Source organism: Oryx dammah, unplaced genomic scaffold (assembly GCF_014754425.2).
Source record: "Oryx dammah isolate SB20612 unplaced genomic scaffold, SCBI_Odam_1.1 HiC_scaffold_29, whole genome shotgun sequence".
In the NCBI taxonomy this organism is placed as follows: Eukaryota; Metazoa; Chordata; class Mammalia; order Artiodactyla; family Bovidae; genus Oryx; species Oryx dammah.
This window is the reverse complement of record NW_024070213.1, coordinates 48,296,060-48,312,550: the sequence shown is the minus strand read 5'-3', so window position 1 is coordinate 48,312,550 and position 16,491 is coordinate 48,296,060. Positions and strand designations below refer to the sequence as shown.

The 16,491-nt window shown below is 45.4% G+C and overlaps 1 protein-coding gene across 1 annotated transcript in view; it reads left to right on the top strand.

Moving 5' to 3' along the window:
- The window catches only part of RFX4 (regulatory factor X4), a 172,897-nt gene extending 156,767 nt beyond the window's left edge, over positions 1 to 16,130 (top strand). Inside the window, exons 16-18 of the mRNA XM_040234806.1 lie at positions 4,150 to 4,312; positions 5,984 to 6,122; positions 14,537 to 16,130. Of these exons, the coding sequence (XP_040090740.1) occupies positions 4,150 to 4,312; positions 5,984 to 6,122; positions 14,537 to 14,809 (575 nt within the window). The 3' untranslated portion in view covers positions 14,810 to 16,130. The remainder of the gene's footprint in view (positions 1 to 4,149; positions 4,313 to 5,983; positions 6,123 to 14,536) is intronic.
- Positions 16,131 to 16,491: the final 361 nt, after the last annotated feature.

The window sequence follows — 16,491 nt, the reverse complement described above, 5'->3', positions numbered from 1 at the left end:
TTCCCAACATCAGGGTCTTTTCAAATGAGTCAGCTCTTCGTATCAGGTGGCCAAAATACTGGAGTTTCAGCTTTAACATCAGTCCTTCCAATGAATACCCAGGACAGATTTCCCTTAGGATGGACTGTTTGGATCTCCTTGCAGTCCAAGGGACTCTCAAGAGTCTTTTCCAACACCACAGCCCAAAAGCATCAATTCTTCTGCGCTCAGCCCTCTTTATAGTCCAACTCTCACATCCAAACATGACTAGAAAAACCATAGCCTTGACTAGACGGACCTTTGTTGACAAAGTAATGTCTCTGTTTTTTAATATGCTGTCTAGGTTGGTCATAACTTTCCTTCCAAGGAGTAAGCATCTTATAATTTCATGAGTGCAATCCCATCTGTAGTGATTTATTTTGCCTTAAAAATGACCTCTGTTTAACAAGTTCTTTAGTCTTCCATGTGCCTAAAAGGAGGTGTCTAATCCTATTCCCAGTACCTTTCAAAATTGGTTTAATCATTTCTATTGTATCAACATTCTAACACTTATCAGAAATGAAGTTGATGAATTTATTGTCACTATTAGTGATTTCTTAAATTACCCTTTTTTATTCTCACCATCTCATAAAGTTCCTAAGCCTCTTGAAGTTTTTAAATTTTGTCAGGTTCTTTCCCCAATCCCTAGCACTTTCAAGGTATCCAATTAAAAAGCAAATTAATGGAATTAATAGTATGTATGGACTAGGTCAGCATTAAGGTCACTGTCTAATAATCTTCAAAAAGACCTGGGCAGGTGGAGCCCAATAATCTCCTTACGTTTGTTTAAAGCAGTTTGTTGGATCCTTAACACCTGTTGAGCTGAGTGTTGAGAAGTTATTTGGAGAGCCCATTGGAGCTACATCGCCTGAGCTTTCTTTGTCCTCTCTCCGTTCTTCGATCTTTTTTCCTTCTTGTTTTCCCTTTCTTTTTTCTTCTTCTTTTTTTTAAAAAAATATTTATTTTAATTGAAGGCTAATTACTCTACAATATTGTAGTGGTTTTTGCCATACAGTGACATGAATCAGCCATAGGTATACATGTGTCCCCCATCCTGAACCATCCCCCCCAACCTCCCTCCCCATCTCATCACTCAGGGTTGTCCCAGTACACTGGCTTTGAGTGCCCTGTTTCATGTATCAAATTTAGACTGGTGATCTATTCAGTGCTATTCTCTCAAATCATCCCACCCTCACCTTCTCCTACAGAGTCCAAAAGTCTGTTCTTTATATCAGTGTCTCTTTTGCTGTCTCGCATATAGGGTCATCGTTACCATCTTTCTAAATTCCATATATATGCGTTAATATACTGTATTGGTGTTTTTCTTTCTGACTTACTTTACTCTGTATAATAGGCTCCAGTTTCATCCACCTCATTAGAACTGATTCAAATGCATTCTTTTTAATGGCTGAGTAATAGTCCATTGTGCTTATGTACCACAACTTTCTTATCCATTTGTCTACTGGTGGACATCTAGGTTGCTTCCATGTCCTAGCTATTGTAAACAGTGCTTTGATAAACACTGGGGTACGCGTGTCTCTTTCAATTCTGGTTTCTTCAGTGTGTATGCCCAGCAGCGGGATTGCTGGGTCGTATGGAAGTTCTATTTCCAGTTTTTCAAGGAATCTCTACACTGTTCTCCATAGTAGCTGTACCAGCTTGCACTCCCACCAACAGTGTAAGAGGGTTCCCTTTTCTCTGCACCCTCTCCAGCATTTATTGTTTGTAGACTTATTGATAGCTGGCATGAAATGGCACCCCACTGTGGTTTTGATTTGCATTTCTCTGATAATGAGTGATGTTGAGCATCTTTTCATGTGTTCGTTAGCCATCTGTTATGTCTTCTTTGGAGAAATGTCTGTTTAATTCTTTGGCCCATTTTTTGATTGGGTCATTTATTTTTCTGTTATTTAGCTGCATGAGCTGCTTGTATACTTTTTAGATTAATTCTTTGCCAGTTGTTTTGTTTGCTATTACTTTCTCCCATTCTGAAGGCTGTCTTTTCACCTTATAGTCTCCTTTGTTGTACAAAAGATTTTAAGTTTAATTAGGTTCCATTTGTTTATTTTTGCTTTTATTTCCATTACTCTGGGAGGTGGGTCATACAAGATCCTGCTGTGATTTATGTCAGAGAGTGTTTTGCCTATGTTTTCCTCTAGGAGTTTTATAGTTTCTGGTCTTACATTTAGATCTTTAATTTGAGTTTATTTTTGTGTATGGTGTTAAAAAGTGTTCTAGTTTCATTCTTTTACAGATGGTTGACTAGTTTTCCCAGCACCATTTGCTAAAGAGATGGTCTTTTCTCCATTGTATATTTTTGCCTCCTTTGTCAAAGATAAGGTGTCCATAGGTGCATGGATTCATCTCTGGGCTTTCTGTTTTGTTCCATTGATCTATATTTCTGTCTTTGTGCCAGTACCATACTGTCTTGATGACTGTAGCTTTGTAATATAGTCTGAAGTCAGGCAGGTTGATTCCTCCAGTTCCATTCTTCTTTCTCAAGATTGCTTTGGCTATTCAAGGTTTTTTATATTTCCATACACATTGTGAAATTATTTGCTCTAGTTCTGTGAAAAATATCATTGGTAGCTTGATAGGGATTGCATTGAATCTATATATTGCTTTGGGGGTAGTATACTCATTTTCACTATATTGATTCTTCCAATCCATGAATATGGTATATTTCTCCATCTATTTGTGTCATCTTGTATTTCTTTCATCAGTATTTTATAGTTTTCTTTTGTTCCTTTAGGTAGATTTATTCCTAAGTATGATGTCTTTAGGGTTTTCTATGTAGAAGATCATGTCATCTGCAAACAGTGAGAGTTTTACTTCTTCTTTTCCAGTCTGAATTCCTTTTATTTCTTTTTCTTCTCTGATTGCTATAGCTAAAACCTCCAAAACTATGTTGAAAAGTAGTAGTGAGAGTAGGCACCCTTGTCTTGTTCCTGATTTTAGGGGAAATGCTTTCAATTTTTCACCATTGAGGATAATGTTTGTTGTGGGTTTATCATATATGGCTTTTATTATGTTGAGGTATGTTCCTTCTATGCCTGCTTTCTGGACGATTTTTATCTCAAATGGATGTTGAATTTTGTCAAAGTCTTTCTCTGCATATATTGAGATAATCATATGGTTTTTATCTTTCAATTTGTTAATGTGGAAGAAATAGAAAATCTTAACAGACCAATCACAAGTATGGAAATCAAAACTGTAATAAAAACTCTTCCAACAAACAAAAGCCCAGGACCAGATGGCTTCACAGGTGAATTCTACCAAAAATTTAGAGAAGAGCTAACACCTATTCTACTCAAACTCTTCCAGAAAATTGCAGAGGAAGGTAAACTGCCAAACTCATTCTATGAGACCACCATCACCCTAATACCCAAACCAGACAAAGATGCCACAAAAAAAGAAAACTACAGGCCAGTATCACTGAAGAACATAGATGCAAAAATTTTCAACAAAATTCTAGCAAACAGAATCCAACAACATATTAAAAAGATCATACATCATGACCAAGTGGGCTTTATCCCAGGGATGCAAGGATTCTCCTTTTTCTTTTAAAATTTTCATTGAAAACCCTTTTTTCCATCAGTCTCTGTACTAAGCACTAAGACCCAGTGGTGGGCAATATAGGCAAGGCCCCTACCCTCATGTAGCTGGCAGTCTGGTGGGGAGGGGGTTCATACATTAATTCAATCACACTCATGAATGGCTGTAAGGTTACAAATTGTGGTAGGCACAATCATGCAGTATGGGACCTGACTTAATGGGATCTGGGGTTAGGAGACAGCTTCTTTGTATTGAAATATGAAGAATGAGTGGGTACTTAGAGAAGACTGAGGGTTCCAGGCAGTGGAAATGGCTGTGCAAAGGCCTTGTGGTGCTAGGAATTGTGGTATTCTGGAAAAATGAAAAAAAAAAAAAAAAAAGCTATGGTGGCTGCATCAGAGGTACAAAAGCAGGGAGTGAGGGATGCTTCTGGTGAGGTCAGCAAGAACCAAGACACAGGATGTGTAAAGATTCTGGCTTTCAGCTAAAGAGCAGTGGGAAACCACTAGCATGCTAGGGAAGAACTCGGGGGAGTGAGAACTGCTGGTGATGATGCGTCTTCGCTTATCTCTGCAGGAGCGATGCAGTCGTACACGTGGTCTCTAACGTACACGGTGACAACAGCAGCAGGGTCCCCGGCTGAAAACTCTCAACAGCTGCCCTGTATGCGGAGCACGCACGTGCCTTCCTCTTCGGTCACACACAGGATACCAGTTTATCCCCACAGAGAGGAGCACGGGTAGGCGGCTTTCCTGGGATGTTGTTTTACTTTTGCTTTGAAAGGACAGGGTTTACTCAGCAGTGGTTTCCTCAGAGGACAAGAAGGACTTGTCCTTTGCTGAGGTCTGCCCACACCTTGTATGACTATCTCATGTAGTCCCCTCAACAACCAGATGAGGTGGGCAGGTGACCCACTTGACAGATGAAGAAACTAAGGCTGGACTAAGTTCACTTCCTCAGGCTACATGGCTGCAAAGGGTGGGGCTGACTGGGATTCTGTCTGCCTCCTTTAGGAAAGAAAATGGAAAAGTCCCTTTCACCAGCTCCCCTGGGTGGCTACTTTATAGGCACATAACATACAGCTTCATGGTGGGTCCAAGTCTCAGTCAGAGGGGGGCTTCCCCACCCAAGGCTGGGGGTCCCTGGAGAACAGGGCTTACTCATGGGGTTCAACTCCAAGTGGGTTCCAGTGGTGATTTGGACCCTGAATAAATAAATCATTTGTTTTGCCCATATTTTCCCCTAAATCTGTAGTGGTGTTACTGTGATGTATAAATTACAAATCCCCTTAAAACCTGAATCATAGCAGCTTTTTGCCATTTTGCATTGTCTTTATGAAAAGACCTTCCTCCTCCAGTGTCTACTGTGCCCTGATCTGAGAAACACTAATGATGTTATAAAGGGCCCTCCTTCTTGAGAAGGTGAGACTCAGCTCTGAGGGCACAGTGAGCCTCACAAACCAGGTTCCAACAGACCAGCTGTGGGGGACACAGGAAGGGAGGAAGGAGGACCACTCAGGTCCCTTCCACGCAGTAACTGAGGCCTGACTGTGGGCATATTTGGAGTTAATTCCAAAGGCTCAGGTGCCCCTGCCAGTCAGTGGGACAGCCATTATTTTCTCAGGGGACCCCTGAGAGTATTTCCCCCACACATTCAAAATCGACTTAGAATTGTTTCAGAGAGTTTTCAATTCTGCAGAAATGACAGCACAGACACTCATGTGGTCATACACCAGCATCTTTGACGTAAACATGTTATTAAGAATAGTGGTAACAGTGTTCTGTGTTTCCAAAGCAGTATCCTATGTTTATAAAGTGTCTTCACATATACGACTCTCAGAGTAGCGAGGTGCAGCATTTTTTACAGATGTGAGAAACAAGGATGCAGGTAGCCCAGGGCCCCAGAGCTGGGAGCTGGTGGAGCCAGGCTTAGAACCGGAGGCTGACGCCTGGTTGGCCATGTTGTTTTCCCCAGGAGAGAGCTCAGAGCAACACACTGCATCCTTCCCCAAGATGGAGAAGCAGAGGACTGAGCAAAACAAAAACATAAGTCCCAAAGTAATTTCTTCTTTTTTCCTATTTGACTTCAGACTATAATGTGAGGCTTTTTACCACAACAGGAGACAAGGTCTCCATCACTAATGATGTTTTGCTCAGGGCTGGTTTTCATTCCCTGAGCACTCACTGGGTGGTGAGGGAGGTATGCCGAGGCGAGAAGGAAGACTCACCTGGGAGTTTGACACTGTCACAACAAAGCCAGAGTGGAGACGGTAGGAAACAAGAAGAAAAAGAAAAATGAAAAACAAAAAGAAAGAAAAGAAGGAGTAGATGAGGTTGATTTTTAAAGGTGTCAAACTGCTTTGTTCTCCCTGCCATTACTCACAATATTCCATGCGCCTCCCGCATTTTAGATACACGGGAAGCTATAACTATGGGAGCTATGGCAACCAGCATCCTCCCCCGATGCAGAGCCAGTACCCAGCTCTCCCGCATGACACAGCCATCTCAGGACCGCTCCACTACTCCCCGTACCACAGGAGCTCTGCGCAGGTGAGTCGGTGGTCCTGCTTGCCTGCCCAAGCTTTGGTGAGCTTGGTGCCAGGTCTAGTCAACACAATAAGCACCTTCTGCATACTGTGTGTGCAACCTCTGTGCCTCCAAGGGAAAGCTGGTCTTTTCTTCCGTGCCACTTTGTCCCTCCTGTGGCTGCCCAGAGTGGGTGCTCAGTCAGCGTCATCCCAACTTGCTTTCACCTACGTGGGTACCGACCATGTGCCTCTAGTTCTGTCCTCCCTTTGAACTCTCTCCTGGGAGCCAGTCAGCAGTGAGGTCTGTTACCGTTTTTTCAGGTGGCCACCTTCAGACTGGATCTTTTGTCTCCTCTCCCATCGTCCCTTCCTGGTGCAGTCAGACCTTCATCAGGTGCTGTCAGGATGGTAATCTCAGCATCATCCTAACTGGTCTCTCAGTTTCACGTCTGTTCCTTTTCTGTCCAGCAGCCCAACCACAGACTCTTAGAAAGAGTCTTCCTGAAATGGACTCCTAACACATCATTCTCAGGCCTTTGGGTCTTCACTGTCTCACAAGCCACACTGATCCTCTGTGGCCTTGGTGAATGGGGATGGTGGCTGCCACCATCACACCAGTGTTAGGCGCTCTCCATGCCTCAGACACTTTGCTGTCTACTGGCCCCAAACACAAGTGTGGCCAGTTCCATCCAGTTCTGCATCCTTGGTGTCTCTGGACCCTCACCGTCCTTGTCTCAGATCAGGTCTTTATCAAACTTAGACGATAACCAAAGCCTTCCCGTCTGTCTGTCTCTGTGTCAGTAACTTGTCCCATCCTTGGTCCATCCTCAGTACTGCAGCTGAGAGAATCTTTTGGGTAAAACAAAACAAAACAAAAACCTGGCCACAACACTCTTCCTCTTTTGCATATCATCGCTTTGAGGGTCAAGTTCAATTTCTTAGCACGTCTCTCAAGACTCATGACCATCTGGGCTCTGCCTGCCTTTCTGGCCTACCAGCCACACCCCACCTTTGTCCCTCCATGCCAGGTCATGTGTAGCTCCCTCGGGGCTTTGCAGATGCTGTTGCCTCGGGCTGGGACTCTCTTCCTCAAACTCTTCTGCTTATTGTTCAGGACAAGCATCCCATTTGCTGACACTGTCCTTTTCCTTCTTCCAGAACCATATTAGGTGCCACTCCTCTGTACTCAAATGGTGCATTGGGCTTTCCACTATTGGTACACTTCTCATCACTGACTTTCCTGATACCTGCAAGAGACCCCAAAATTTCCTGAAGGCAGAAATTAAGTCTAGGATCCTCAGGTCACTGCACTCATCAAAAAGAAAAGCTAACTGTTACTAAACATTGTCCTGTGCCAAGCACAGTGCCAAGCACCTTCCACATCCCCATGGTAACCCTTGCAGAAAGGAAGTGAGGGTAACTTGGTCAAGGACTTAACCCCGGGCAGCGTGACCCCAGCTGTACAGGCTCCTAAGCCCTAGCCTCTGTCACCATTCAGAGAGAGCACTCGCTGCTTAATTTAACAGAGGAGTGAACAGGAGGTGGGTCAGCAGAGACAACTGTGGTGTGAGGCAAGCAGGGAGGGAGCCGCAGTAGGTCTGGGAGACAAGATGAGAGTTCAGCCTAGGAAAGAGCTTCTGTAGCACTGGTGAGACCAGGAAGTAGAGAGGGGACTGGCAGAGCAGGGAGGCTGCCAAGGAAGCACATGCAGGAGTCTTAGAACAGAGGTGGCAGGATGTGAGCTTAAGTGGAGGCTGCAATTACATCAGCTGTCAGCACAGACTTGCCTCCGAGGGAGAGTGCCAAGCAGAGTGTATCCACAATAGATGGGCACTTGGGGCAAACAGGCGTCTGTTTTGATTTCTATCCTCAATCGCAGGGGAGCCGTGGGATAATCTCTAGACAAGCCAAGGAGTTGATTCCTCTAAACCATCACCTGGGGCATTATTATAGGTCTCCATCTGCGTCACATGGAGACACCTGCTCCCTAGGTCCTGCTTCTCTTGGGACCCAGGGTCTATGCTCCCCATGGTGATCCCCTAAATGACTAAGAGCTGCCGCCATAGACTGGGTCACACTTTCACAGTATAAGCAGCCTATCCATCCAACCATTCATTCATTCCCCCATGACCGTTGCGTACCTACTATGTGGCAGGCACTGCCCTAGCCTGTGAGAATAAAGGGAGAAGAAGATGGAGGCAAGCCTGCTTTGAGAGAGCTTCCACTCCAGTAGGAGACCCTGGCGAGACCAAGCTGAGATCCCAAGCCACAGCTCCCAGCATTCTTCCCTCTTTCTTCACCCCCTCATCTCTCCTCCTGAAACTTCTGGAGCTGGTTTTTCTGGGTATTAAATTTTTAAAGCCTTTTGCCATAAAAAGAAGCCACGGGCTCCTAAATGCCCACGCAGCCCACAGTGGTCCAAGACAGGTTGTAGCATCCACTCTGGAAACCACAATGGTCCCCAGCTGGAGCACCATAATGCAATCACTCATCCTAATTGGAGAGCTGGGGACTAAACGAACGCCCATGGAGGAGCCGCTGAACCCAGACTGGCTGTGGGAGGCCATAGGGTCCTGCAGCCCCTTCACCACTATGCTCTGCGACTCTCAGGTCCTTTCACAACCTCTGACCCCCACCACATACTCACACTCTGCACTTTATGGTTAATGCCTCCGTCTCCATTTGTAAAGTGGGGTGGGGAGACGTTTAGTGACACTACATCTCTGCCCAGGTTGATGGATGAGGTCAGGGTTTCTCCCGGGGAAGGTACTATCTAGAACTTTCTAAATCCTTCCTTTTTTTTTTTTTTTTTCCCATTCACACTGATGCACGTTGAGGCACTTTGAAATACATAGGCTCACTCAAATTCAGAGCAACCTCCCAAAGTTGGCATTTTCCCCACTTTTTAAAGATGAGGAAAACCTCAGAAGGCAATTTGCCCCAGGTCATGCATCTAGTAAGTGACCAAGCAGATTCAAAGGCAAATTCTCCAAATCTCAACACCAAGCCCGTGGCACTGAACACTTACAGGGTGTGTGTTTTAGAGGGCAGGAGGTAAATTCAAGAGGTTACTGAAGCTATTCTCAATAAGCTTCAGGTTCCCAAAGAGAAAAAAACACACACCAAGATACTGTATTTCTTTCCTTTCCTGGTACTGCGGTTGAAGGTTGAACACACAGGGGAAAATCTCCTGTAGGCCTAATTAGTTTTAGCTTCCCAGAGCAGAGGTCAAGCCATTCCAATCCCGAATACCAAATATCACACTTCATTATAGCAGACTCAGCGGGGAAAAGATTAGTCTGAAGTGAAGAAAAATCATAATGATAAAATATGGTTAAAGAATGCAATTGGTCATTAACACAAGACACTACTTTCTGCAAATAAATGCCTACCATGTTAGTCTTAAAGAACTAATACAACATCTTTGTGAAGTCCAGTAATTGTAGACATCCCAGCATTTATATACTCAAAATAATGTGAAGTCATTTGTTTTTTGAACTGTGGTACCGTGTGCCCTTGTTTCTACTATTCATTTGTGCAAGACATGCTTTCTTCATGAGTACTACAAAGGTAAACCTCCACACTCCTGCTTGAATGCTCATAATTCCTCAATTAGTAAGTCCAGATGGATGAGGCTGCACAGGGAAAGGGTTGAATTATTCCAGAAAAACACCCTTCTTGCTGCTATGCTGCACTTGTCCCACATCATAAGGGAACAAGGGACAGTATCAACGGCCCCTTCCCACGCGCCCCATCCTCATGCCCAACCAGAAAGAAAACAAACATGGAACCTCTACGTGTCCGCAGCCGTGAATGTGAACTGGGTTCTTGAGCTCGAAAGCCGTTAGACCAACCATAAGCAAACTGGCTGGAAAGACACTTACAGTGAACCAGAAAGTTGTTGCTCATTTCTCAGCTGTATAGCCAAGACCCAGCCTTACCAGCTGGTCACATAGCTCTCACAGTGTCTCCAGTGGACCACGTCCAGTGGGTCCTTGATCTCAGAGGCACAGTGATTGCTTCAAAGTTTGTTTAGCATGCTCCACTTTGGGGTAGCATCCTGGGCCAAAGGTGAGTAAAAATAGAAAAACAGATTTTCTCTGACTATAGCGGCAGGCTTCCTGAGTTCAAGTCTCAGCTTGGCCTCTGATTAACTCGGTGCCTCAATCTCTTCATCTGGAAAATGGGGATAATTCTAGTTCTTAGTTCATAGGGTTGTTGTGAGGGTTAAGTGATTTAACAAAGGTTAGGACAGGGGCTGGCTCATAGTTAACACTATCTGTGTATACTATTATGATTATTCTTTGTAACACCACAGTTATTATTATTTTTTGTAACTGTAGAATTAATATCTGTCTCCCTCACTATACTAGCCCTGTGAAGGTGAGGGGGTCTAGGTCCTTCCCCTTCTGACCATTATATTCCCAGGACCCAAAACAGACCTGGCTCTTGGTTGGACCTCAGTATACAGTGGTCAGTGAATGAAGGGATGAATGGATCCTTACTCTGGCAGTAAGTTGTGTGTGACCGCAAGAAGATCATTTATCCCTCTCCTGACCTCAGTTCCCTCATCTGTAAAATGAGAGGTGGGATCAGATGGTCAATCACTTAAGGCTCTTCCTATCATTAGTGGACCACAAACCTATGACTCGAAGAAGAATAATATTCATAATTGCAACTATGTTTTGAAAACTTATTGTGTGGAAGTTCTGGGGCTTCTCAGGTGGCGCTAGTGGTGAAGAACCCACCTACCAGTGCAGGTGACATGCAATATGGGCTCGATCCCTGGATCGGGAAGATCCCCTGAAGGAGGGCATGGCAACCCACTCCAGTATTCTTGCCTGGAGAATCCCATGGACAGAGGAGTCTAGCGGGCTACGGTCCATGGAGTCGCAAAGAGTAGGACACGACTGAAGTGACTGAGCACACGGACACACTGTGTGGAAGCTCTAAGTATTTCACATGTACTCACTTAATCGTGACCCAAAAAGCTCAGCAGATGTGGACTGTCCAGCACAGATTTGGGGGAGTTGTGTCCTGGGTGGGGGATGCCTGTTGGCAGGACTTTGGGCAGTGAGAGCCGCCTTTCATGGGAAAACAGGGGGCCACCTTTCACCCGTTCTCCAGTAGAGGCCCGTTTGGTGAAGGTCAGGGATAAAGGGCTCATTCTTCTCTCTCCACGTGCAGGAAAGTCAGCGCTTGGTGTGAGAAGTCACTTCTCAAAATAGCATTTCCTAATATGGTTCCAAAGAGGCTCAGGGTCAGTCTCAGCAGAGATGGACTCACACCCTGGTCCCTTGAGGGAAACTTTGCCCACTTGTGCACACACACACCCACACATGCCCACAGACACCCCTCACACACCCCCCACAGGGTGGGGACTGGGGACTCACCTCCATTTTTACATCAGTAGCAACAGCCCTTGATCTGACCTAGAAAAGGGTAACTTCCAGTTAGGGCCTTCAGCAAAAAGCACTTTTATCCTGGACAGAGCTCTGGGGACCCCAGGGTTTGTGCCCAGCATCTGGAGGAGCCCCGTGAACCCGGATGTGAAGTGTGAGCAGTGAGGCAGGTGCTCCCATTGGACTGAAGAGCAACTTCACTGGTGGCTTTAATGGCCGGGCCAGACAGCCGGCACTCCAGCCTCTCAGCTTTCAATGGTCTCTTCACCAAGGGGAAGACGAGGCACTGACTCATTTGCAATTAGCTGACCTAACGGGACAGAATTTTCCAGGCCGGATCCTGTGGTAACAGAATTTTATTGTCACACTGGAGATATTTTGAGCCCGTCTCATTTCCAGGCAATTACTCTTTTGAGCCTGTGACACAACCCCTGGGCACAGCTGCATTGAGGGGCCTTGATTTGGCACAAAAGCCACCCTCTCTTGAGTTCTATGGGGAGGAGGCTGCGTGATACAGTCCCTACGCAGGCCAGGCAAGCGAGGCGCCTCTCAGGAGCATCAGGCTGAGGCCTGGTTGGGGTTACCAGACCCTGTGGTCTGCAGTGGGAGGAAGGTACTTAAAGGCAGAGTGACAGAGAGAGTCAAGTTTAATGCGCTGTGTTCCAAAGGAGAGTCTTCCTCTCTGAATTCTCTGGACTTTAGTTGTGTGGTGGCTCCTGCCTTGTTTGGGCCAGACTGACGTGGGGGGAAAGAGCTAGCCCAGGCCCGGGCTCCCCTGCCAGCTCATCCACTAGCTCACCATGGGCTCCGCACCTCATCCTAGCTGGATCCTAGCTGTCTCATCAGTGCAACGTGGGGTCGGAGTACATGACCCCTGAGGTTATTTCTAGTAGTAACAACCTAGGGTTCATTTGCCAGATAGTAATGTGGCCCCTGCTAGGTACCAGGCACCATTCCAGATGTTGGGAACACAGTGGGGAAGATGACACCACCCCACCAGGAGCTTAGGAATACAAGCCAGTGGGAAGAGATACCTGACAAGCAGGATGCTAAGATCCTGCCCTGAGAGGTGAAGGTGGGGCACTAGCTTGGAGAGACAAGATGTCCAGAAAAGTCTCTTTGAGGTGGTGACATTTGAGCTGAGACCTGAAGAATGATGAAAGGGCAAGCAGGGAAGGGGCTTGGAGGGAGGGGTGGGAGAGACGTGCTCCAGGCGGAGGGAACAGGTAGGACAAAATACCTTGAGATGGGAACCAGCCTGGCATGTCTGAGGGCCAGAGAGGAGGTCTCCGTGCTAGGGAGGGGACATGTATCCGAGGAGTTTACTAGAGAGGTTACTGGGAGCGGGGAGCAAACTTTTGGGAAAAATTAAAGACCATTTTGTAATAATATGCTTTAATATTACCTGTTTAGTACCTGGGGGCTCATTATCTTGGTCAGGACCCAGTCTTATGGTCTCTTTGGGGTTCAGGGGGGCTGCCACACACACACACACACACACACACACAGCTGCTTTGGGGAGTATGAAAGCCTCTGGAGGCTCCCTGCGGTCTCCTTGGCAACAGCCCTGGCCTCCTCTCCCCTGAGCTCCAGATACCACCTCTGCCCTTCTCACTCTTTTCCTACCTGTTCTTCTGACTGTGTAAGGCAAGCTGTCTGTCCTGTGGAAGACCAAGCCCTCACTACCAGACCTTGGAGCCCTCCTTCTTCACCTGTGAATAGCTGGTTCTCTTTGCCTGCTTTGGGCCTAGCAGCCTTCCCCCACTGCCCCTCAGGCTCCCACTCAAAAGGTGGAGAACAGTTCACTTGGCTCCCTCGACAACAGAGAGCAGCCATTGCTGTCATAACCCCTTCTCCTGGCTTGTCTAGGCTTCAGTCTGTCTGTCTCCCTCACAGGAGGCAGCCTCCCACCTAATCCCTTGGGGCTCCACTCTCCAACTGTCAGGGAAGACAGATGGGAGAACAGAAGACTTTGCACATTCGCAGGCAGACTCTCTCCCTACTCGCTGCCCTTGCCATCCTGGCTGACTGGCTCCTGTTCATGTTGGCGTGGTCCTTAGCACAGCAAGGAAATCTTTGTGTTGACCAGCCTGCAAACGGAGAGCTCTAGCGAAGGGAGCCCAGAACTCCTCCCCTTCCTCCCCTCTGATCTACTAAAAGCAGCTCGTTTGCATAGCTGTCTTGGAAACTGAATAGAAGGTAAACGAAGCAGCACTTTGGGCACTTCTCTTATTTCTGATTCTTTCTAGAAAATTTTTTTTTTTTTTTGCCCTCTTCTGGTAGCTATTAACACCCTTTTTCCTGACCTGCACAAAAGCACCTTCCTCCCCTCCCAAGGGGCTTATCTTGACTCCTTCCAGGTTCATACCAAGGCCAATAACTCGCCATCCTATCTTCTAGGACTTCAGTGAATGTGAACCCAAAAGAGATGTTCTCTAAATGATAGGCACTAATACTAACCTTCGACACCGTTGACCTGATTCCTCTTCAAAAACCTGCTTTTAGGCTGCAGTTCATAAGTGGATTCAATTGCAAAATGCTATTTTTAATGAGGTCGTTGTGTTTTTCTTGGCAGTATTGTTCTCTTGGGTTGATGGAGTGGGACCTATCACAGCTCCATAAATGATAAAATGATACAGCTCAAACCCATCCATCCATCCATCCATGTCTATTTGGACATACTGTGACTCAGGTACACACGCACTCACTCTTCCTCTCTCTCTCCTGTATTCCCAGTGGGGTTATTCTTTCTTTGGGGTTTGACTTCCCCAAACATTGCAGATAATGAGCACAAAGTCTGTATGACTGGTTGAATGAATATCAGCCCAGCCCTGGCTATGAAATGTTTTGCTCTTCTCCTGCCGGATGCTTCCTAGACCAAGAGTCAGTCTTGCAGAATCTCACTGATGACTTCCCACCAACTTTCATTAACAGAGTCTTAAGAATTTAACGTAAACTGTGAACATGACTGATACTGTGTACGTCCAACTTCAAGCTAATTTTAACTTTGTGGAATTTCTTTCCCCTCAACAAGTACCCTTTTAATAGCCCCACTTCCCGGATGGAACCTTGTCTGATGAGCAGTACTCCCAGACTGCATCCTACCCCAGTCACCCCCCGATGGCCAGAGGTGCCCACAGCCAACACGTGCTACACAAGCCCGTCTGTGCATTCCACGAGGTATGGAAACTCTAGTGACATGTACACACCCCTGACCACGCGCAGGAATTCTGAGTACGAGCACATGCAACACTTTCCTGGCTTTGCTTACATCAACGGAGAGGCCTCCACAGGATGGGCTAAGTGACTGCTTTCATAGGAATCTGTATTTAATATTAATAATAATTAATAATAATAATAATAAACCCATCACCCACCCACCCCCAGAAGACTTTATCTCTCTACATTGTAACTCCTGGACTATTCCTAGGCATCCACTTTCCTAATGAACATGAGGCTGGGATTCAGTGCGGGATGAATAAACTTTAGTTCTGAAACGGGGCTCACTAAGAGTCAGTGAGATTGGGTTCCTGTATCCAAGCCAGACTTGACTGTTTGTACAGAGCACTATCTCAGGCAGGCCGACCGACCCGTGACATTTCCCTCTGTTCCATGACTTCGCAACCACTCCCAGTAAACCACTTATTTTCCTGTTGACAAAAACTCTTTAGTCTTGAAGGATGGATACTAGAGACAGAATCTGGTTGGCGCTCTTGGATAGGCACATAATTGACCAAGAGCATTCACCTTTCTATCCGGCTGTCATCTTACTGTACAATGAACAGCCCTCAGAAGTGTCTTAAACATCCCAACTTGCTGGTGGTGTCAGCACTGCTTCCTGGAGCACCAGGGCTAAATGGAGGTGTCCAGAAACCCTAGAGTCCCTGTTACACTCACACTGTCACCGTCCTTGCCTGGTCTTGGAACATAAGCACTGTTGAGAGGGAAGGAAGAGGCCTGTTCCGTATGCCTTAAGTAGATCGAGGTTTGTAGAAGACCGGTTCTTCTACATTCAAGTATTTGTCTTAAGTTTGCACAATGGCTAGTGTCAGTAAAAGGCAGAAGAGTGTTTTCTAAAGTTCTATGAGAATGCGGACTTATGGCATTGAGTATCACACTCAGCTCTGCTGTATTAACTTTGTGAACCTGAACGGACCAAACTTTTAACTTACCAAGCACCAAGTGTGAAGACGACTTTCACGGTTCCTTCATTAGACTATAATAATTTCCGACACTTTGATAGAAAAAATTCAAAGCTGTGCCTTTGAGCCTATACTATACTGTGTATGTGTGGAAATAAAAAAAATGTATTGTACTTTTGGAAAATTTTTTCATAGGGATTTTTCTGTCAGATTTGTAGCAATTTGTGAGGTTTGTTAGAGATTAACATAGGTTTTTTCTTTCTGTATTATAAAAAACACCAAGAAATTATGGTGGACCTATTACCCTATGGGTAAGAAATAAGTGGTAATATGACATCGGATGTTTTAGCAATTGTTCTGTAAATAAAATCTTTGATCACACCACTCAGTGTGATAATCATGTCTACAGCTAAAATGGAAATAGTTTATCTGTACAGTTGTGCAAGATATGAATGGTTTCACACTCAAATAAAAAGTATTGGAATGACTTGCTTTCTTTTTGTTCATTTTGCGTTTGATACGACCTCTGTGTGTATGTGCACATATGTGGTTTTTTTTTTGTGTGTAATATATATGACATTCTAAATACCTAGGGTGTAAGTAGGCAAAACAAAAGTAAATGGTCTTCTGTGGTTGTGCTTACTGAGTTCCTTGTGACCTTGTCATTATTAAAATGTGGATAGGCCACACATGCAGTCCTTAAAAAATGATTTAGCACCTACAACCTGATTCTAAGAAGCAGTCCTACACACAAGGACTGACCTGAAGTTTTCATGATGGCTAGGGTCAGCAAAGGGCAGAGCCTTTCAGCTCTTACAGAGGATATTATTCTTCAATGCCAATATCA